We start from the raw sequence: 15,516 nt of genomic DNA on the forward strand, positions 1-15,516 counted from the left end.
CCCCGGAGTCAATATTCGACTCTGACCTTTCAGAGTCAAAATTTGATTTCTGAGGACATTAATAATACAGAGCCAAAGAAAGACAAATTTTATTACGGGTTAGGGTTCCTGAAATGTGCTGCAGGAAAAGTTGGAGGAGGAAAATGATGATGATTGAGCATCTGAAAAGTTTTCTGAAAAATTTAAATAATGACTGTTTGACATTGATCAAGTGGGAGCAGTTGGTGCTTTGCATACGTGTTTTACAGCCCTCTGTTCAGCGCTCCACTCTGCTTCATTAACACCTCTTTGTAACGGCGAATCATAAATCTTGATCGTGCGGCGTCAGCAGACTGTTTTTGGACAGGGCCTATTTACCGAGCTGCCGAGGGCAAATCCGACCACTGATAGCTCTTATTAATTAATGTTGTGTATTGTCTCGTTCCAGCAGTTCTACAGCAATTAAACGCACCAACAATGGTGCGTTCTCCGTTGAGTTATTAAGGCGCGATAATTATTGAGTCGGCAACTGCAGTTAAATAACACAGTGACCCCAAGTCGAATGGAAAAAATACCACTTGCCATTTCTGTTTTTTTATCCTTAGTAATTTGTAGATTTAATTAGGCTTTTTTTTTTTGTCGTTTCACTCAACTGATTTCATATTAAGTGAAAATTCTTTATTAAAAATGTCAAAAGCCATTGACATTTAGAGTAGGATATGAGCTTCAAAGAGCCTGAGCCTTAAAAGGTCTTTAAAAAAAAGTTTTATAGTAAAGGACACAGGGAATTGATTCACATTCTATCACCAGTGTTGCCACCCAAGGCTGAAGGAAGGAAGATAACGCTTAGACAGATAAACAAATTTGACCTTGCTTCCAAGCATGCTGTCAAGACACGGACAGGTCTGTAGCTATCATGCTGCACAGACACACAGCCATCAGCGCAGTCTTTTATCGTGACATCAACTCATTAAACCGAGCGGCAGGTAATGTTTGCCGTGCCGTCTTCTTATTAGATAAAAAGCGTGGCGTGATGACTGCAGATACCAGCTCCACACTGAGCCATTCAGTACCAGCGGGGAAATTAGACAAGACAAACAAAACAGCACAGTGTGATGCAGAACTGAGAGAACTCATTAGAACTCTGCAGTGTGGGAGGAAGCCACACGGTTGTTTTCAACATGTCGTCAGGGGTTGTTGAGTGTTAATACACAATCATAATTTGGTCACATTTTTTGTGTGTACAGAATTGCTTTATTAGGTTGGAGAATCTCATGGTGAAATCACAGCTCCTAAAGGAGAGGTCGGGGGAGGAGGGGTGATGATGAATGAAGTTGTAGCATAGCTGCCAACAGATTTGCTAACGTAAATCTAAAATCACAACTCATTAACGTATAAATAAAATCTTTTTACTCTCTACCTTTTGAAAACATCGGACTTAAAATATTGCACTGAGACATTTTTACAAACGTTAGCCAAGAAGATAGCTTAACATTAGCATAGGACTTTGCTACATGTTTAAGTTAAATGCATTTTCCCCACTGACAGCACAATATAGACATTGCCTTTGAGAAATAAATAAAAAGGGACAACATTTTGCACCATTGCCTCCCCTACAGGAAGGTCAGTTTGAGTTTCACTCCAGGCGAAACATTGTTTTTTTATGTACTGGATGTCAGGATTTCTTAGGAATTCTGGAGTCTCTCCTCGAAACTACCAACATTAGAATTAAGGATTTAAAATGAGATGTAAATAGTTTAGTATTGTTCAAAGTTTACCCCATGTAACGTATGATAAAGTAGTAGAATTTTTGTATTGTTCAAAGTTTACTCCATGTAACGTATGATAAAGTAGTAGAAGACAAATAAATGTGGGAAGAAAATGCAGATCATAACACCCACCAAAGAGCCAATATTGGCTGTTATAATATTTCCATTTCCTGCTGCTGCTTTAATGCATTCATATCTGATTTGACAAGAACATTATGCACACTTTCAGAGGTGGTAGAGTGGGTGAATTTCCATCTAGAAGGCCCAGAGGTCAGACCAGTGGCTGCGGGTGAACAGAGGTGGCAGAATTCTGATAGAAATAGCATTGTATATGAAATAAAGTAGTGTCTGTGTGTAAATAGGCACAAAATGTAAAAGCAAAAGAACTCATACAGACCATTAGAATATGGAAATGGTGTCAAAAACAGTCTTTAAAAGCCTACAAATGCTATGAGTTACAATCATGCTTCAAGAATTAAACACGTTCAAACCTGATCTAAAAAACCTCAGCTTCAAACGGCTGTAAATACAGGTACAAAGACACAGTATGTGTTCAAGTATCTTTACTTTCCTTGATTTTTAGACTCATTTGAACCTGAATTTGCATGTAATCCTGCATATGATGACACAGAAATGTCTGTACAAACACTATTATAATATAGATATACGAGTTAGGGCCGTAATCGCTGAATTTGCGTACTTCCGGTTTTAATACTTCCCTATCTTACAAATAAAAGTAATTACCGTGTGGGAATTATTTAGTTTCACATAACGGACAATTAAACCACAAGGAAAACGTCTATGGTTAAGCAAACAGTACCATGCCGAACCGAACGGGGCAGCCGAGAGCTCAACAGGTGCTTGTTAGTGGGATTCTCAACGAAGTTGACGTTGGCAGAAAGTCAAGTGCACTGTTGGGCATCGTTTGTTTGTTTATTTAATTACTCTCGCTCTTTTAATTCGACGTGATACACCCCAGTCATAATTATCATGATTATCGTAAAAATGTTAATCGTTTTGAGGTCCACTGAGGCAAAGAGACGTTTAAAACGACATGGAAATAAGAAATACCCTTACCAGAAAGTGGCGGAGATTGTCGTAAAAAGGGCCAGGCCAAAGGAACAAGTAAAGGTAAGACCAAATAAACTTTTATTTTATTTTATTTTATAGTAAATGCAGCAGACTAGGTACAAGAGAAGAGAACAATGGCATGTTTTTTATTCAATGCTCTAAATGTGTTCACTTGTTGAATTCAGTAAAAGTGTTGAAGGACATGCGTGCAGGAAAAATTGCCTCAATGTATTTTGTTCTGGTGCAATTATCTGTTACACCACATGGGACAGTTTGTTTTGCATTCTTTATGACAATTTGTTTCGGCCAAATGACTAAACCTGAGCTATGGCAGCTTAAAGGGAACCTTTTGTATATCTTTGTAATCGGAATGTTATGTTGCACAGTTGACACTGTGACACGTGTTTTGTTTTCCACGCTGTTTGCACGAGACACTGTGACACATGTTTTGTTTTCCACGCTGTTTGCACGATATGAAAAATAGATTGCTTGTGAAAAAAAATCTTCTTTGATCTCAGTCGTCTGAACAATGTTAAAGAGCCTTGAAGTCTAATTTTACACATTTGTTCTTTCACAAACCATATGTGGGTCATGCTTTTGTCTGTTATAGAGATGCATTTACAGCACTACTTAAAATGCATCTTTATCAGCAGTCTCCTGTGCACCCAATATTTGTTCTAATATGGGTCGTTTGATTGAATTCTGTTGTGTTTTTCCATTATTGAGAATATTGTTTTACACAAAAATGGCCTGTGGCATTAAAAAAAGGATGGGTGCCACTGATTTGGAACCTTTCCTTAATGGAGTCCCTAAATGATTGAAAAACATCATCAATATTCCTTATCCCTTAAGGTTTGTGCTGAAATTACATGTGTTGACCAGAGGATGGCACTGTGTCTTTATCTTAAAGTCACTACACTGCTGTGGTCTGCTCAACAGCAGAAACTTTGAGGTGGTCTTAGATTCGACCAGAAGGATTTGGTCAAAGACAAAGCTGTGAGCGGGGCAGCCGAGGCGATTAAAATGAAAGTATGACTTAAAAAAGAGCCGATGTTGTGATCTCCTTTTCTGTGATCCATATATATTGAGCAAACGCCGAGTGATGGTTGAGCGGAACCGGAGCACCTCCGTGGCCAAGCCATGAATGAAGATGCAAATGGAAGAAAGAAAAAGTTAAAGCCTTTAGTGACACTAAGCACACCCAGAGGGCCGTGGTGCAGAACGCTCAGCCTCAGAACATCAAGGACGCAGCCCCTCCATCTGAGCAGCCCCTCGGCACACATCACATCCCGTCCATCTACATTTTCATCCAGACAAACATTTGACTCCTTATGCCGCACTGAGGAAATGACAACAGACAGATGTGCCCTCCTCAGAGGATAAGCTGCTGCTCCGCCAGTGATTAAATATATGTAAAAGAAATTACTGCAGAGAAGGAAAGAAACGACTTAACATGAAAATGGATCCGCCTAGAAACCATTTCTGCACATGTTTTTCTTCCTTGGCTTTAAATGTCAATTTCATGTCAGTCTCTTTCTCCAATCGTCCATGACGTCTTTGATTGCTTCAGCTCTTTGCATGAGAATACCTTGAAATGAACATTTGCTTCTTTTGGTGCCCAGACTTCCTTGAATCCAATGCGTCCTAGAGGACCAGATTGATGATCAGTCTGCTTCAGAGACTCTCATATGTGCAGTTTGGTTAAGTCCCCAAATTATAAAGTGTGTCTAAACAGACTTTTATATCTCTTGAGAGGAATTTCCTGGTGGGCCCTTGGATATGAGAAGAAATGTCACAACCGCTATGCATACCTCATGTGGCGTGTTGTTTCCGCGAGTCATTCAAGCATATAGTACTTTACTTTCCTCAGTGCTGTTTACAGAAATACGGGTGAGCCAACAGCAGGTAAACCTGTCATAGTAGCACCTGCTATATCCGAAGAGCCAGGAGGGAAAGTGAAGGACAGGTTTTATCATGAAAATGGCTGCTGTGCTACTCAGGAAGATTATAGATGAAGGTGAAACACAATGTTGATGGGGAGACAAAAAAACAAAATAAACTAAATTTCCATGAAAGTCGCCTTAAAAAGTTGTCATACAATGTAAATTAAAAAAATATAGTTTAATAGTGAAAAAGACACATATTTTAGTTTCTTCGACAAATGAAATAAACTTCTTAATTAGCCAACGTTAAGACAGGGATGAAAGTGTAACTGTCCGAGGTTCAATCCTTTAAAGCAAGGATTGGTCGTAGCTCATCATTTTATGTTAAACATTTCCGAAAGATTAACTTTCAATGTGATGGCAACAACTTTCAAAGCATGATAGAAAATATAGATCTGTAACCATCCAGAGCTAACAGTTCTGTAAAGAAAAATTGGGTAGATAAAATAAATCCTATACACGATGCCAGTGGTGAAAAGTGTTTGTTTTTCTGCAACTACAGAGTGCAGTTATGTCTGTCCATTTCCTATGTAAGGTCTACAGAGCACAGTAAACCTAGTATCATATGATACACCGTTGACCATATCATTATATAATTGCTCACAAAGCAGAGCATTATAATTTAGATTTAAATTTTGATATATGGTCTCATTTTCTGTAATTGCATCTTAGCATCCAAGCAATCCTCCTGCCTCCTGAAGCACATTAGGGCCAGAATTGTATAATGAAGTAATTAGTTAAATTACTAAGAACAGTTACATGCATACTGTAAGAAACTTTTTAGACAAAAGCAAAGAAGTACTCTTGAGTCTATTTTCTGTTATTATTACATCATTAGTATTTGTACTACTTGGCAGAGTATGGGATCATGCCCTCAGCCTTAACAACTTTTCGCAATTCAAACTTCAGCAGAGAGACTTCATCCCAAACTCGTTGACATTCTTCCACATCTTCTACAGTATCATACATCCGAGGATGTAAAGCTGGCACACAACCTTGGCTCACAGTTCTCACCTTCAAAAGATATAGCGTTGTGTTTTCTGCTCGGCTTCTGTCGCCCACCAGAAGCTGCCATCACAACCATGAGTGCTCCATTGTCTGCTAGTGTTGTCATTGTTATTTGTCTTTGGACTGCCTGTGGAGGTATAGACAGGCCCTGGGGAAGCAGGCGCCAAGCTGGATAATTAGTTATTCTTCAATGCCAGACGGGCACGTTGCCTCACTTGGAGGGGAAATGGAAAGTGGCATCACTATCACAGTTACACAGGAACATCCTTTGGTGTGAGGGCTGGGTTCCAGTGCATCTGTCACACCACAACCCATCTACCCACTGGCGAGACAATAACGCTTAGCAGTCTAGGAACACACAGCGTGGATAATTGCTTTATCTGAAACAGCATTATTCCTGTCCCATTTGTCATAATTAGTTTTTGGTGCAGGGGAATAATATTGAATTTCTGTTTCTGTCCTAAAGACGCTGGGAGATTTAGGCACAAACACAAAGACATATAGACTAACATTATTATTAATGGTGTCTTTATTATAAATCACTGCCAAAAGTAATAACGTGAGAATAGTCTGTCCCTCAGAAAGTTTCTTTGTCTTCTGTGGTGGTCTAACAGCTGGAGCTGCTGACAGGTGGAGGGCGACGTCTGTCCTGGTCTCTGTTAGAGATATGCACAAGGGCTAGCAGGATGAGGAGACCTGTGAAGAAGGTGCCTCCGAATCCCAGCAGTAAGCCATACAATACTGGCATTATTACATCCAGCGGCCCCTTCTGGTACAGGGGGACAGGACCCCGTTCCACAATCAGATCCAGGTCCCTCCATGACAAATCCTTCACTAAAACCCACACAATCATGACACGCAGGTTTAGGGTAATAAAGGGTGCATTTTCCGTCATGTACCGACTTGAATGAAACACAGGAGGACTGGAGGAAATGGACAGGTGATAATTACATTTTAAATTTCAAGGTGTCCTGGGAAATACTTCTCATACAGTAAGAGGGCTGTGGTTGAGAAATAATGAGTTGGAAATACGCCCACGGCCACCGAATCTAATCCAGCATCTCATCATCTTAATAGACTCATGGTTCAGTGGAACGTTACATAATTTGTCATTCAGAAGGCCTCTGGAGGGATGACCCAAAAATCTTCTCTTGACACCACGGTATATGAGCTTTAACATACCGTTACTGCTCATTGCATGCAGTGTTAAAATTGATGGCCAATTTTGGTTTAGATTTAATCTTAGGTGAATATAGCAGTAGAGCAACAAAAAGACTTAGACTATGACAATTTCAAAAAAGTTATTTTGGTTTACCAAGTTTAGATCAGTTTTGTTAAATAAAACATGCAAAAATTTTTTGTTTATAAAATTGACCAAACTCATTTGGTTCATTTATTCTCAGGGATTGATGGTATTCTAATCTCCATCAACTCTGTCAATACTCACATGTATTATTATTATTGTATATTAGTGTAATTATTATTGTAGACACAGACAAACAGTAATATTAAAATGTTGCTATAAGACCGCAACATATTTAACTTTTTGTTGCCAGTTTAGTTCATACATCAATGCTTTGGTCTCTTTACTTTGCGCTACTCTCAGAATGACATCCATGAAGCTAATGCTTTACATCTACCCGATGAATGAACATAGATCTCTATCATTGTTCGACTAGTTAAATGACGAATTCTGGGCTGAGTGGACTTTCACTTGCCACTCATTGTTACTCCACCAATACACGAATAAGTTTCAGTGTTATTTAACCTTGTGTAACTTTGTATTTAGTTTTTTGATTAGTTTCCTTCTGATTAAGCAAGGTCATTCACTCAGTATATGATAAGAATGATAAGTCAACCAAATGAACCAATCCTACCGTGTCTCCTCTTGGACCTCTGACCCGTGTCCTGCTGGTGTTCAGGACTGGGTTTGAACGATGGCATTTTTAAAGAGCTCACATATTTGTGATAACCTTCTACGAAGCGCTTCAGGTTTAAGACTTTGTCCTGGTTGATGTTCTTTCCCAGTTCTGTGAAAACAAACGGACACAATGACTTTGTACCAGTACTTTTTCTGTCACCTCTTGTGCTGTTAGCGAATATATGAGTATCTCCTCCAAAACAGGGTTGTAAATTTGGATCTAATTGTTGTTTTCTTGCCATAGACGTAATTAGTTCTGGCAGGGAAACAACTGCTGTCCTCTAGTTTAAAATAAACGACGCAAGTTTCTGCGTTTGAGAAGATCTCATCCAAGTGACGATCAAGTGCATGATAATTACTACATTCCACATCCAAACTGTGTTCTTTGTCCATCAAAGCTGCTTTTGCTCCCACTCTTGTCTTATAACACATCTCTTACCATCCTCTTCTTGTCTTTTTTTTTTTTTTTTTTCTGGGAAGCTGTCTATGAAAGGAGCAGATGGTTTGGTCTACGGCTGGTGTCAGCTCCACAGAGTCTTCTGTCAGATCATTTACACCTCTCTGTACTGACTCCGCTCCGGAGCTGTGTGCACGCTGGACTGCTAACACGTGTCGGAGTCTGGCAGTATACAAAATATGCCACTTTTGAAGTTCCAATTACAACAAATCTCAAAGTAATGAAGCAATTACACACTGTTGTTAAAGTCTGGAAGAGGCTGACTTGACCGAAATAATCAAATTTTGAAAACACACTGCCACGATCACAAATTAGGCTTTGTTCCAATTTCCTTTTTGTCAGGGGACATGTTGGGATGTTTGCTTGTGAGATTTGCTGCTACCAACAACTCTTTGTTTTACCCCCCTCTAATCCCCCTTCACACAAATCTGTACTATTATTCGGTGCTACACCAGATTAGTATTTTCACCATCTTCATTTGCGTCTCACCAATTGCGATGTCAGTTCTGCCGACGTATTGCAAGGCGCGCATGAGCCGGTCGTAGTACATCTGCTTGTCGTACTTCAGCAGCCAGTCCATCAGGGCCTTCTTGCACTGAGCCTCCGTCTCTAGTAAACAGAAAAGAGAACAGGTGAGAGTCGGACTGACGAGGGCCTCGCATTCTGTCTCTCTTTTTTTTAAGCTTTCACTTTTTTGGTCTGAATGCTTTGACAAGTTATTCATTCATGTAATCCACCCGTCTGTCTTGGTTTGGTTTTTTTCTTTTTTCTATTTTTTAATAGAAATTGTAATAGACTTTTATAGACTGTAATGTCGCTCAAATGTTTGCTCAAATACATTTAACTCATCCGTGCGGATGAACTGGGCTGCAGCCTATAAACTGGGTGGGCGGAGGGGCAGCTGATGAGCACTAACCTTCAGAAGAGGTGTCTCTCTTGCTCCGTGTCTTGAGCTCCTGTAGGTTTTTTCCCTCTGAGAGACGTTCAAGGTGCTTAAAGATGTTTTCCTCTGGTTTGGAGAGGACGACCCGAAGTTGCTCACATTCTTTGTAAGTCAGCAGTTCCACCATACGTTCCAGTTCATGCACACTTATGTCCTCTGCCACTGAACACAGACCGCACAAATTAGGGCGATTGAGCGTTTGCCTATCGCTAACAGACACAAAGTCTGTATTTTACAGATTACTTTAGAAAGCAAAGGGCTAAACTTAGATAGATCTTAGAAAGATAACATCACATGTTTTAGGGGATCACACAGTGTGATCTTAGACCATGGGTCTCAAACCTTTGGTCACTTTGGGTCACTTCTGACCTGTGGTCCTGTAGTTATTTTTTTTCTTGTCCAAACCAAGCTAATACATGATTTAAAAAACAAATTCTAGTCAGACGACAGACAAAAAGCTTCTGATTTTAATCTGTTATTCCCAGACCAACCTGTTGGGGCTTTAGGACAGATCATACATTAGGGCTGTATGTTGCCTTATTTATCATGGTTATAATAAGACACGGTATGAACAGCTGAAATAACAACAGCCATAAAACTTGTCATCTTCACACTTGGCGTTGCAGCATGTCAGTACGTATCAGTGAAATTTGGAAATGATGAATCCTCGTGCTGACACCTAACATTTCTGCAGCATTGTTCTGTCAATTAGCAAGTGCTCTTGTGTGACATGAAACTGTCATCCATCATCTGCAGAAAATAGAAACTGATTAATCAACATTTCACAAGTGGCAACGGAAAACATGAGGAATCAGCAGACGTTTCTCAGTTGATTTCTCACAAAATGTCAGCGTCTGATGTAACAGCACCTGCTGCATGAACGCTCTCTCTCACCTGTGTCTTCCCCTCCGAGGGCTAAACTCAGGAGAGGAAAGATGGAGAACAGACAGAGTTTCCACACTTTCATGTCAGTTCAGTACTACAAACCCAATAACTGATGTGAGTCAGAGTATTAGCAGTGTCCCTTTACCACTGGCTAATAAATGTCTCAGGTTCAAAACCTATGTTTGTTAGAGATGTGGTTGTTGATTGTAATTAGACTTTCTTTTTAATGATCAATGGTTAGCCTAGAGGTTTGCCTAGTGTTTGAAGTCTTTGATCAAATCTTTTTGATCCTTTGAAGTAAAATCCAAACCTTTGAAATGAAAATGGAGATTCACACCTGCACAGTCCCAAAAAAAAAAGAGAGAGAGAGAGAAACCTCATAGAGCACATGCTGACTCCAGTTGTAGATTAACTGGTGATTAAGAAGCACATAATTGATTAGTTCATTATTGATTGTGCTGATTTTTTATTTTTTTTATTTTTAGTCCAACATGTAACTCTGCTGAATCTGCCTTAATATAGTAGTGATATAGTAGGTACGATGCTGTTTTACATTCTGACGTCTGTGACTAATACTATTTTGGAATTGAAATGTCCTATTTATTTTTGTGCTTCCCGTAGGAATCAAACCCATGACTACCTGCTCGCTGCTTCCGAGGCAGATGTCAATACTGCTGCTTATAGTAATGTGCATCACCTCATTTTTAAGCCTCATCAGACCATGCCACCGAGACAAGGTGAGTAGAGTTTTATTTATATTGATATATAGTCATATATATGACCTTTGCTTAACAACATGTTGCTACAATTTGATGTTATTGTTTTTTTTTTTTTTAATGATTACGTTTCGTATTTGCGGAGTCTCGAGTGTCAGGAACAAAACCGAGCCCAGCTTTGAACCTCATCTACCAGAAACCTCCTCACGCAAACAGACGGATGTAGTTACAGAACTACAGTATTTGAGTAGGGAAAATACCTCACTTTAAGGTTAGATTTCCTCTTGGTGTGCACTCCATATGCAGGAGAAAAGGTGTGCTGTGCATAGATGGCGGTGCAGCTCTCCACAGGAGAGAAACATGTTTAATGATGGTTGTGTAGGCAACAGCAAGAGCATGTTCTAAATTGTTAATATGCATGATTTGCCCAACAATAGGCTTGTTTGTGTGGGCTGAGTCTTAAAACTCTCCGTGTTGGCTCCTGCATGAAAAAAAAACATGCTCTGGGGCTGAGTACCACAGAAAGTCAGGAGTGGGTGGTATAATGGCTCTGAAATTATTAAAAAAAATAGACTGTAAGGAAAACAACAGAGACGAGACACAAGGTCATGGAATTTATTTACATTACAGGGTTGCATATGCAAAACATTTTGGTTTTTTTTGTTCTGCAAAACTTGTAAAAATGCATACGATACATAAAGCCAAAGGCAAATAAAATTATGTTCGAATATTATTTGCAAAATTAATTTAGCATTTATTTTAAGCATTTATATTTCCGTGTGAAACATTTAAAATGCATGGGAAAGTTAGGGGAATATCTGAGCTGTAGTTCTTCCAGCGATTGGACTTGTAGGAGGTGAAGCCATATCCCCATGTCTCTTACACTTCACACCACTGAAATCTGGTTAAGGGATGATACAGACTCCGGTGGAATGAAGGATAGAACACATGGGATATTCTTGGAGAAGGTGGCTAAGATTAATGACAAGATGCTATAGGACATATAAATCAGTACATGTAGCATCATAAAAAAATATATTCTTAGATTTTCTTATCTTGGAATATTATACCCCAGAGCATCGAGTTATTTTCAGGGCCACTAAGCTAACGTAACATGAAGGAGAGCCTTAAGCTTAAATGTTGAGCTGCAACATGTAACCATTGTGGCACCTGGTTCAGAGTGAGACGGTCAGGACTGTTTGATTTATGAGGAGGCCTCGCAGGTTGAGGGGGTGGCAATGAGTGCAGCTCCAACAATTGGATAAAGGCCTCTCCCTTTTTGTGACTTGGAGTGTAAAGCCTGAATTTGAGTCAAAGACGAGATCAGGCCTGTCCTGCTCTGTGGCTTCAGGGTTTTGGGCAGCTGTTGAAATCCTGGGTTCTGGCAAGTTGTCGCAGGCCTGAGCTGAAAGAATGTCTACTTATCAGTGCTGCAGCCCAAACAAAACCCTTCCTTCGAGCATCCCACATCTGTAGAAAGACAACACTGAAAGGATACTTCGCTCAACCCCAACACCTGAAGCGTTTTCATACTTACCCTTCTTTACAATTCACTCTATATTCGAGAAATATTGGTAATTAGTGCAGACTTGTGGTACAGATGTTGTCTCTTAGCATGGAATTTCCAAATGCTATTTAAATTTATATAAAAATTTTCTTTTGTAACATTTGGACAACTCTTGTTGGTAATATCAGTTAGTATAGACTAGCCTTTTCTGTGGATACAGCTTGCTTTACTATTGCGTAAATGCATGACGTACCTTGTTTGTTCCTCGACTGTCCCACTGAGTCCTTTAGCATGTCTTGAATCTAGCACCTAAACCTTTCAAAGCAGTTTCAAAATGGACTGTCGGTGCAGCCGACGAGGTGATATCAGAGTTCCCTCTGACTTTTTTCTCTACCTGCCTCAGGTATTGGTGTTTTAGAGGACTCTGCTAACCAATAAGATTTCACCCTCTGAGGAGTACCGCCCACTTTTTCACCACACCCTGCCGTGTGTCACGCGGTACATTATAACGGGGATGAAACAAACGTGTCCTGTTATTTGTTTTTATTTGGGAAGTTTTCAACTAGCAATAATCTCAAACAGAAATCTTTATCCATTAAGGAGCTTTAATGAAGGTCATTTATTTAAATAAGGAGGTTTTGATGTTATTCATCAGCGTTCCTTATTTGATGAGATGCTGCTGTGATTTGCTCATTATTGTCTGGCTCTCTAGAGTAGCCAGTGTTCTTCATTAGGCCAGAGTGTCTCTGAAGAATTTCAAAACCTCTCCAAAACTAATTTTGCTGCAGTGTGATAACAATGATTACTTTTGCCCCAGCTAAATAAATAGCTCCTGAACACCACTCAGCCATATGTTGTTATACTACATTTACATGATTAGGGTTTGTAACTGAAGGCTGATGTTCTCTCTCAGCTAGTGACTTCTGGCTACCCAAACACCCCCAAACCCAACTCTTTCAGTCTCAACCGGGCGACACCCAACATCACTCACTGTGAAAGGGGACTGGTTCTTTGAAAAGCATTCTTTCCCATCACAATAGCAGGGCTAGGTGGGCGGAGGGGGGGTGAGGTGGAGGTGGGGGGGGTGTACTGAGGAGGAACTGCTCTGACACATTCCTGAAGTGGAGAGAGCCTTGCCTCACCTGAGGAGATATTTCTCTCGAGATCACGTTCGTTTGAGCCCAGTTTACTTTCAATGTGATTATATTGACAAGGACACCAATATCTTTGAGTTATGAACCGTTGTCCTCCCCAGGCAGAGTCTGCTTTACCTCTGTATTTGATGTGGGACAGTTGTGGACTATGTGACTTGTGTGGACTAATCTTTCAGACCACTGGAAGGTGACAGCTGAAAAATGAGTCCCCCCAAAAACACTCCACTGAATGGAGAACCACGTGTGTGTGTCTGGAGTTGAACCGTGGGGAACCTTTGGGTCTTTGTTGTGTCTCGCATTGTTGGCTGTTGAAACTTTAAACAGGTTAGCTCAGTTTAACATGTTTATGCAAATGCATACAAAACACAACCCTCCCTGCAGCTACACGTTACCACATCACAGCATGTATCAGTATGCATTAAAGTATGCATCAACTGCTGTTTCCTTGTAGTCCCAGACAAAGGATGTTTGCCGTTTGGGTGCAGCTGCCACAAACGTGATCAAAAGCCCTGTGTTAAGCAGAAGCTTCTACATAGATTTTTATGGATTTATGAAATGCCGTGCAAAATGTAAACATTAAGCACCAAATAAAAACCCTTTAACAGAACATGCTTGTTCTTTTATGGACGTTCAGCTTGTTAAAAATGCTGCTGCGAACAAACATAACAGAGAAGATGGTTCAGTGAATGAAATGTTTATGTGCAAGACATGGTTGGTCTTGCTATTCAAATAAAGCAACCTAATTGTGATCATCTCAAGTCTCGGCATGTTTATCTTTACCGGAAATTAAAAGAACATGGTTGCTGGTTAAAGCCACAGTTCTCCGCAGGGATGTTGGGAATGAAGAGTGATCCTCAGAGGAGGAGATTTGCTGAATGAAGGTGTTACTGTATTTCAGCACCATGATCCCTGAAGGCAACAGACAGAGTAAAGGCTTCGTTCAAACACGTCACGCTGAGGAATGTGAGCTTCAACACGGCATTCAGGTCCGGGTTCAGCAATCTGATCTGTGGAGTAAGGACACACAAACTCGCAAACTCCACTCAAACCAATATCTATGCTTAATCTGGAAAAGTTCTAGGATAGATTTAAAAAAAAAACTCAGTTCCTCTTCATATTCCACATTTAGAATGCCTTTTTTGTCTTTTTTGTCTTTGCATTTAGAGACTGTCTGTTGCTTCAGGTCACAACCTACTTCTACTCCTTTGACTTGTCTTAGGATTAAAGACTTTTTCATCTTTCACTTTTGTGTAAATAAAAAAAAAATAGATGAAAACCCGTTTTAACGCTTCAATAACAAACTGTTCTTTTTGGAAAAAAAGCTAACTAAATAAATTTGCCACATTGGCAAAGATGCAATAATAATAATAAAAAAAGACTTGTCAAAGCCGTTGGAGACGCCTGAAGAAAGTGTCCTAATGTTTTAGTTATTAAAAGTCACACTTTAAAAATGATAACATCTGTTGTACTTCTTTTCCTTTTTATTCCCCTAGTCAGCATGTGACTAGCACTCTCTGACGCAAATAAAATTAAAATGAAATACCAACCTAAGTTGAGGGTGAGGGTAATTGCATTTTTCCTACCTCTTAGTTATTTTGTTGTAAATAAGTAGAGAAGTAACATTATATTAAATAGTTGCTGCATTTGAGTAAGATGAACGAGTGTGAGTGACTATCACTGTAAATGTCGTTAGTCTGTGTCAACATTAAATACATTTTTTTTCAGCTCGGTCAGTGACACCAATATATACCATGACTAATGGCACCGGTGAATGTTTCATCACCATAACTCAGCTCTCACTGATGCTTATTGTTTATTCATGTACAGTATGTAGGACTTATGGACTGTGCAGCTTTATGGGCGTGCTACCTTTTCATTTTTATGTTTAACACCTTCTACTCATTTGAATCTAAACATGACTCACAGATTTTTTATGAATGCACATAGTTTTCCTAATTTAATAGATTCTTATCTGCCTTTTAATAGCTAGTATAAATCTGGTCTGATATTCCTGGGTGTTGGCTGTGATCTGCAGGCTCTGTAGCCCAAGGCTGGCCAGAGGTTTTTTCTTTCTCTGCGTTGAAACTCTCCTCATCTCTCCCTCCCTCTCTCCTCTGCTCTGATGCTTCCTTGGCTGATTCTGTTCTGACATGCCTGGGCAGG

The 15,516-nt window shown here is 39.8% G+C and overlaps 1 protein-coding gene and 1 long non-coding RNA gene across 4 annotated transcripts in view; one reads left to right on the plus strand and one right to left on the minus strand.

Annotated features, from left to right (window-relative positions):
• The first annotated feature begins 2,631 nt into the window (after positions 1-2,631).
• The window catches only part of LOC103385264 (uncharacterized), a 57,807-nt gene continuing 44,922 nt past the window's right edge, over positions 2,632-15,516 (plus strand). For 2 of the 3 annotated variants that reach the window (XR_003050932.1, XR_003050931.1), the window contains exons 1-2: positions 2,632-2,879; positions 10,598-10,713. This is a non-coding gene — a long non-coding RNA (uncharacterized LOC103385264). Of the gene's footprint in view, positions 2,880-10,597; positions 10,714-14,251; positions 14,893-15,516 lie in introns of those variants that run through there. The other variant, XR_003050930.1, reaches the window with a different exon arrangement.
• Positions 5,799-10,505, minus strand: tmdd1 (transmembrane and death domain 1). Its single transcript, XM_008319091.3, has 5 exons — positions 9,986-10,505; positions 9,065-9,253; positions 8,638-8,757; positions 7,648-7,800; positions 5,799-6,604 (listed from the first exon to the last, which is right to left on the minus strand). Exons 1-5 carry the CDS (start codon positions 10,056-10,058, stop codon positions 6,378-6,380), a joined length of 762 nt encoding a protein of 253 aa, XP_008317313.1. The 5' UTR covers positions 10,059-10,505; the 3' UTR covers positions 5,799-6,377.

The sequence above is a fragment of the Cynoglossus semilaevis genome, chromosome 10 (genome assembly GCF_000523025.1).
Source record: "Cynoglossus semilaevis isolate Cse_v1.0 chromosome 10, Cse_v1.0, whole genome shotgun sequence".
Classification (NCBI taxonomy): domain Eukaryota; kingdom Metazoa; phylum Chordata; class Actinopteri; order Pleuronectiformes; family Cynoglossidae; genus Cynoglossus; species Cynoglossus semilaevis.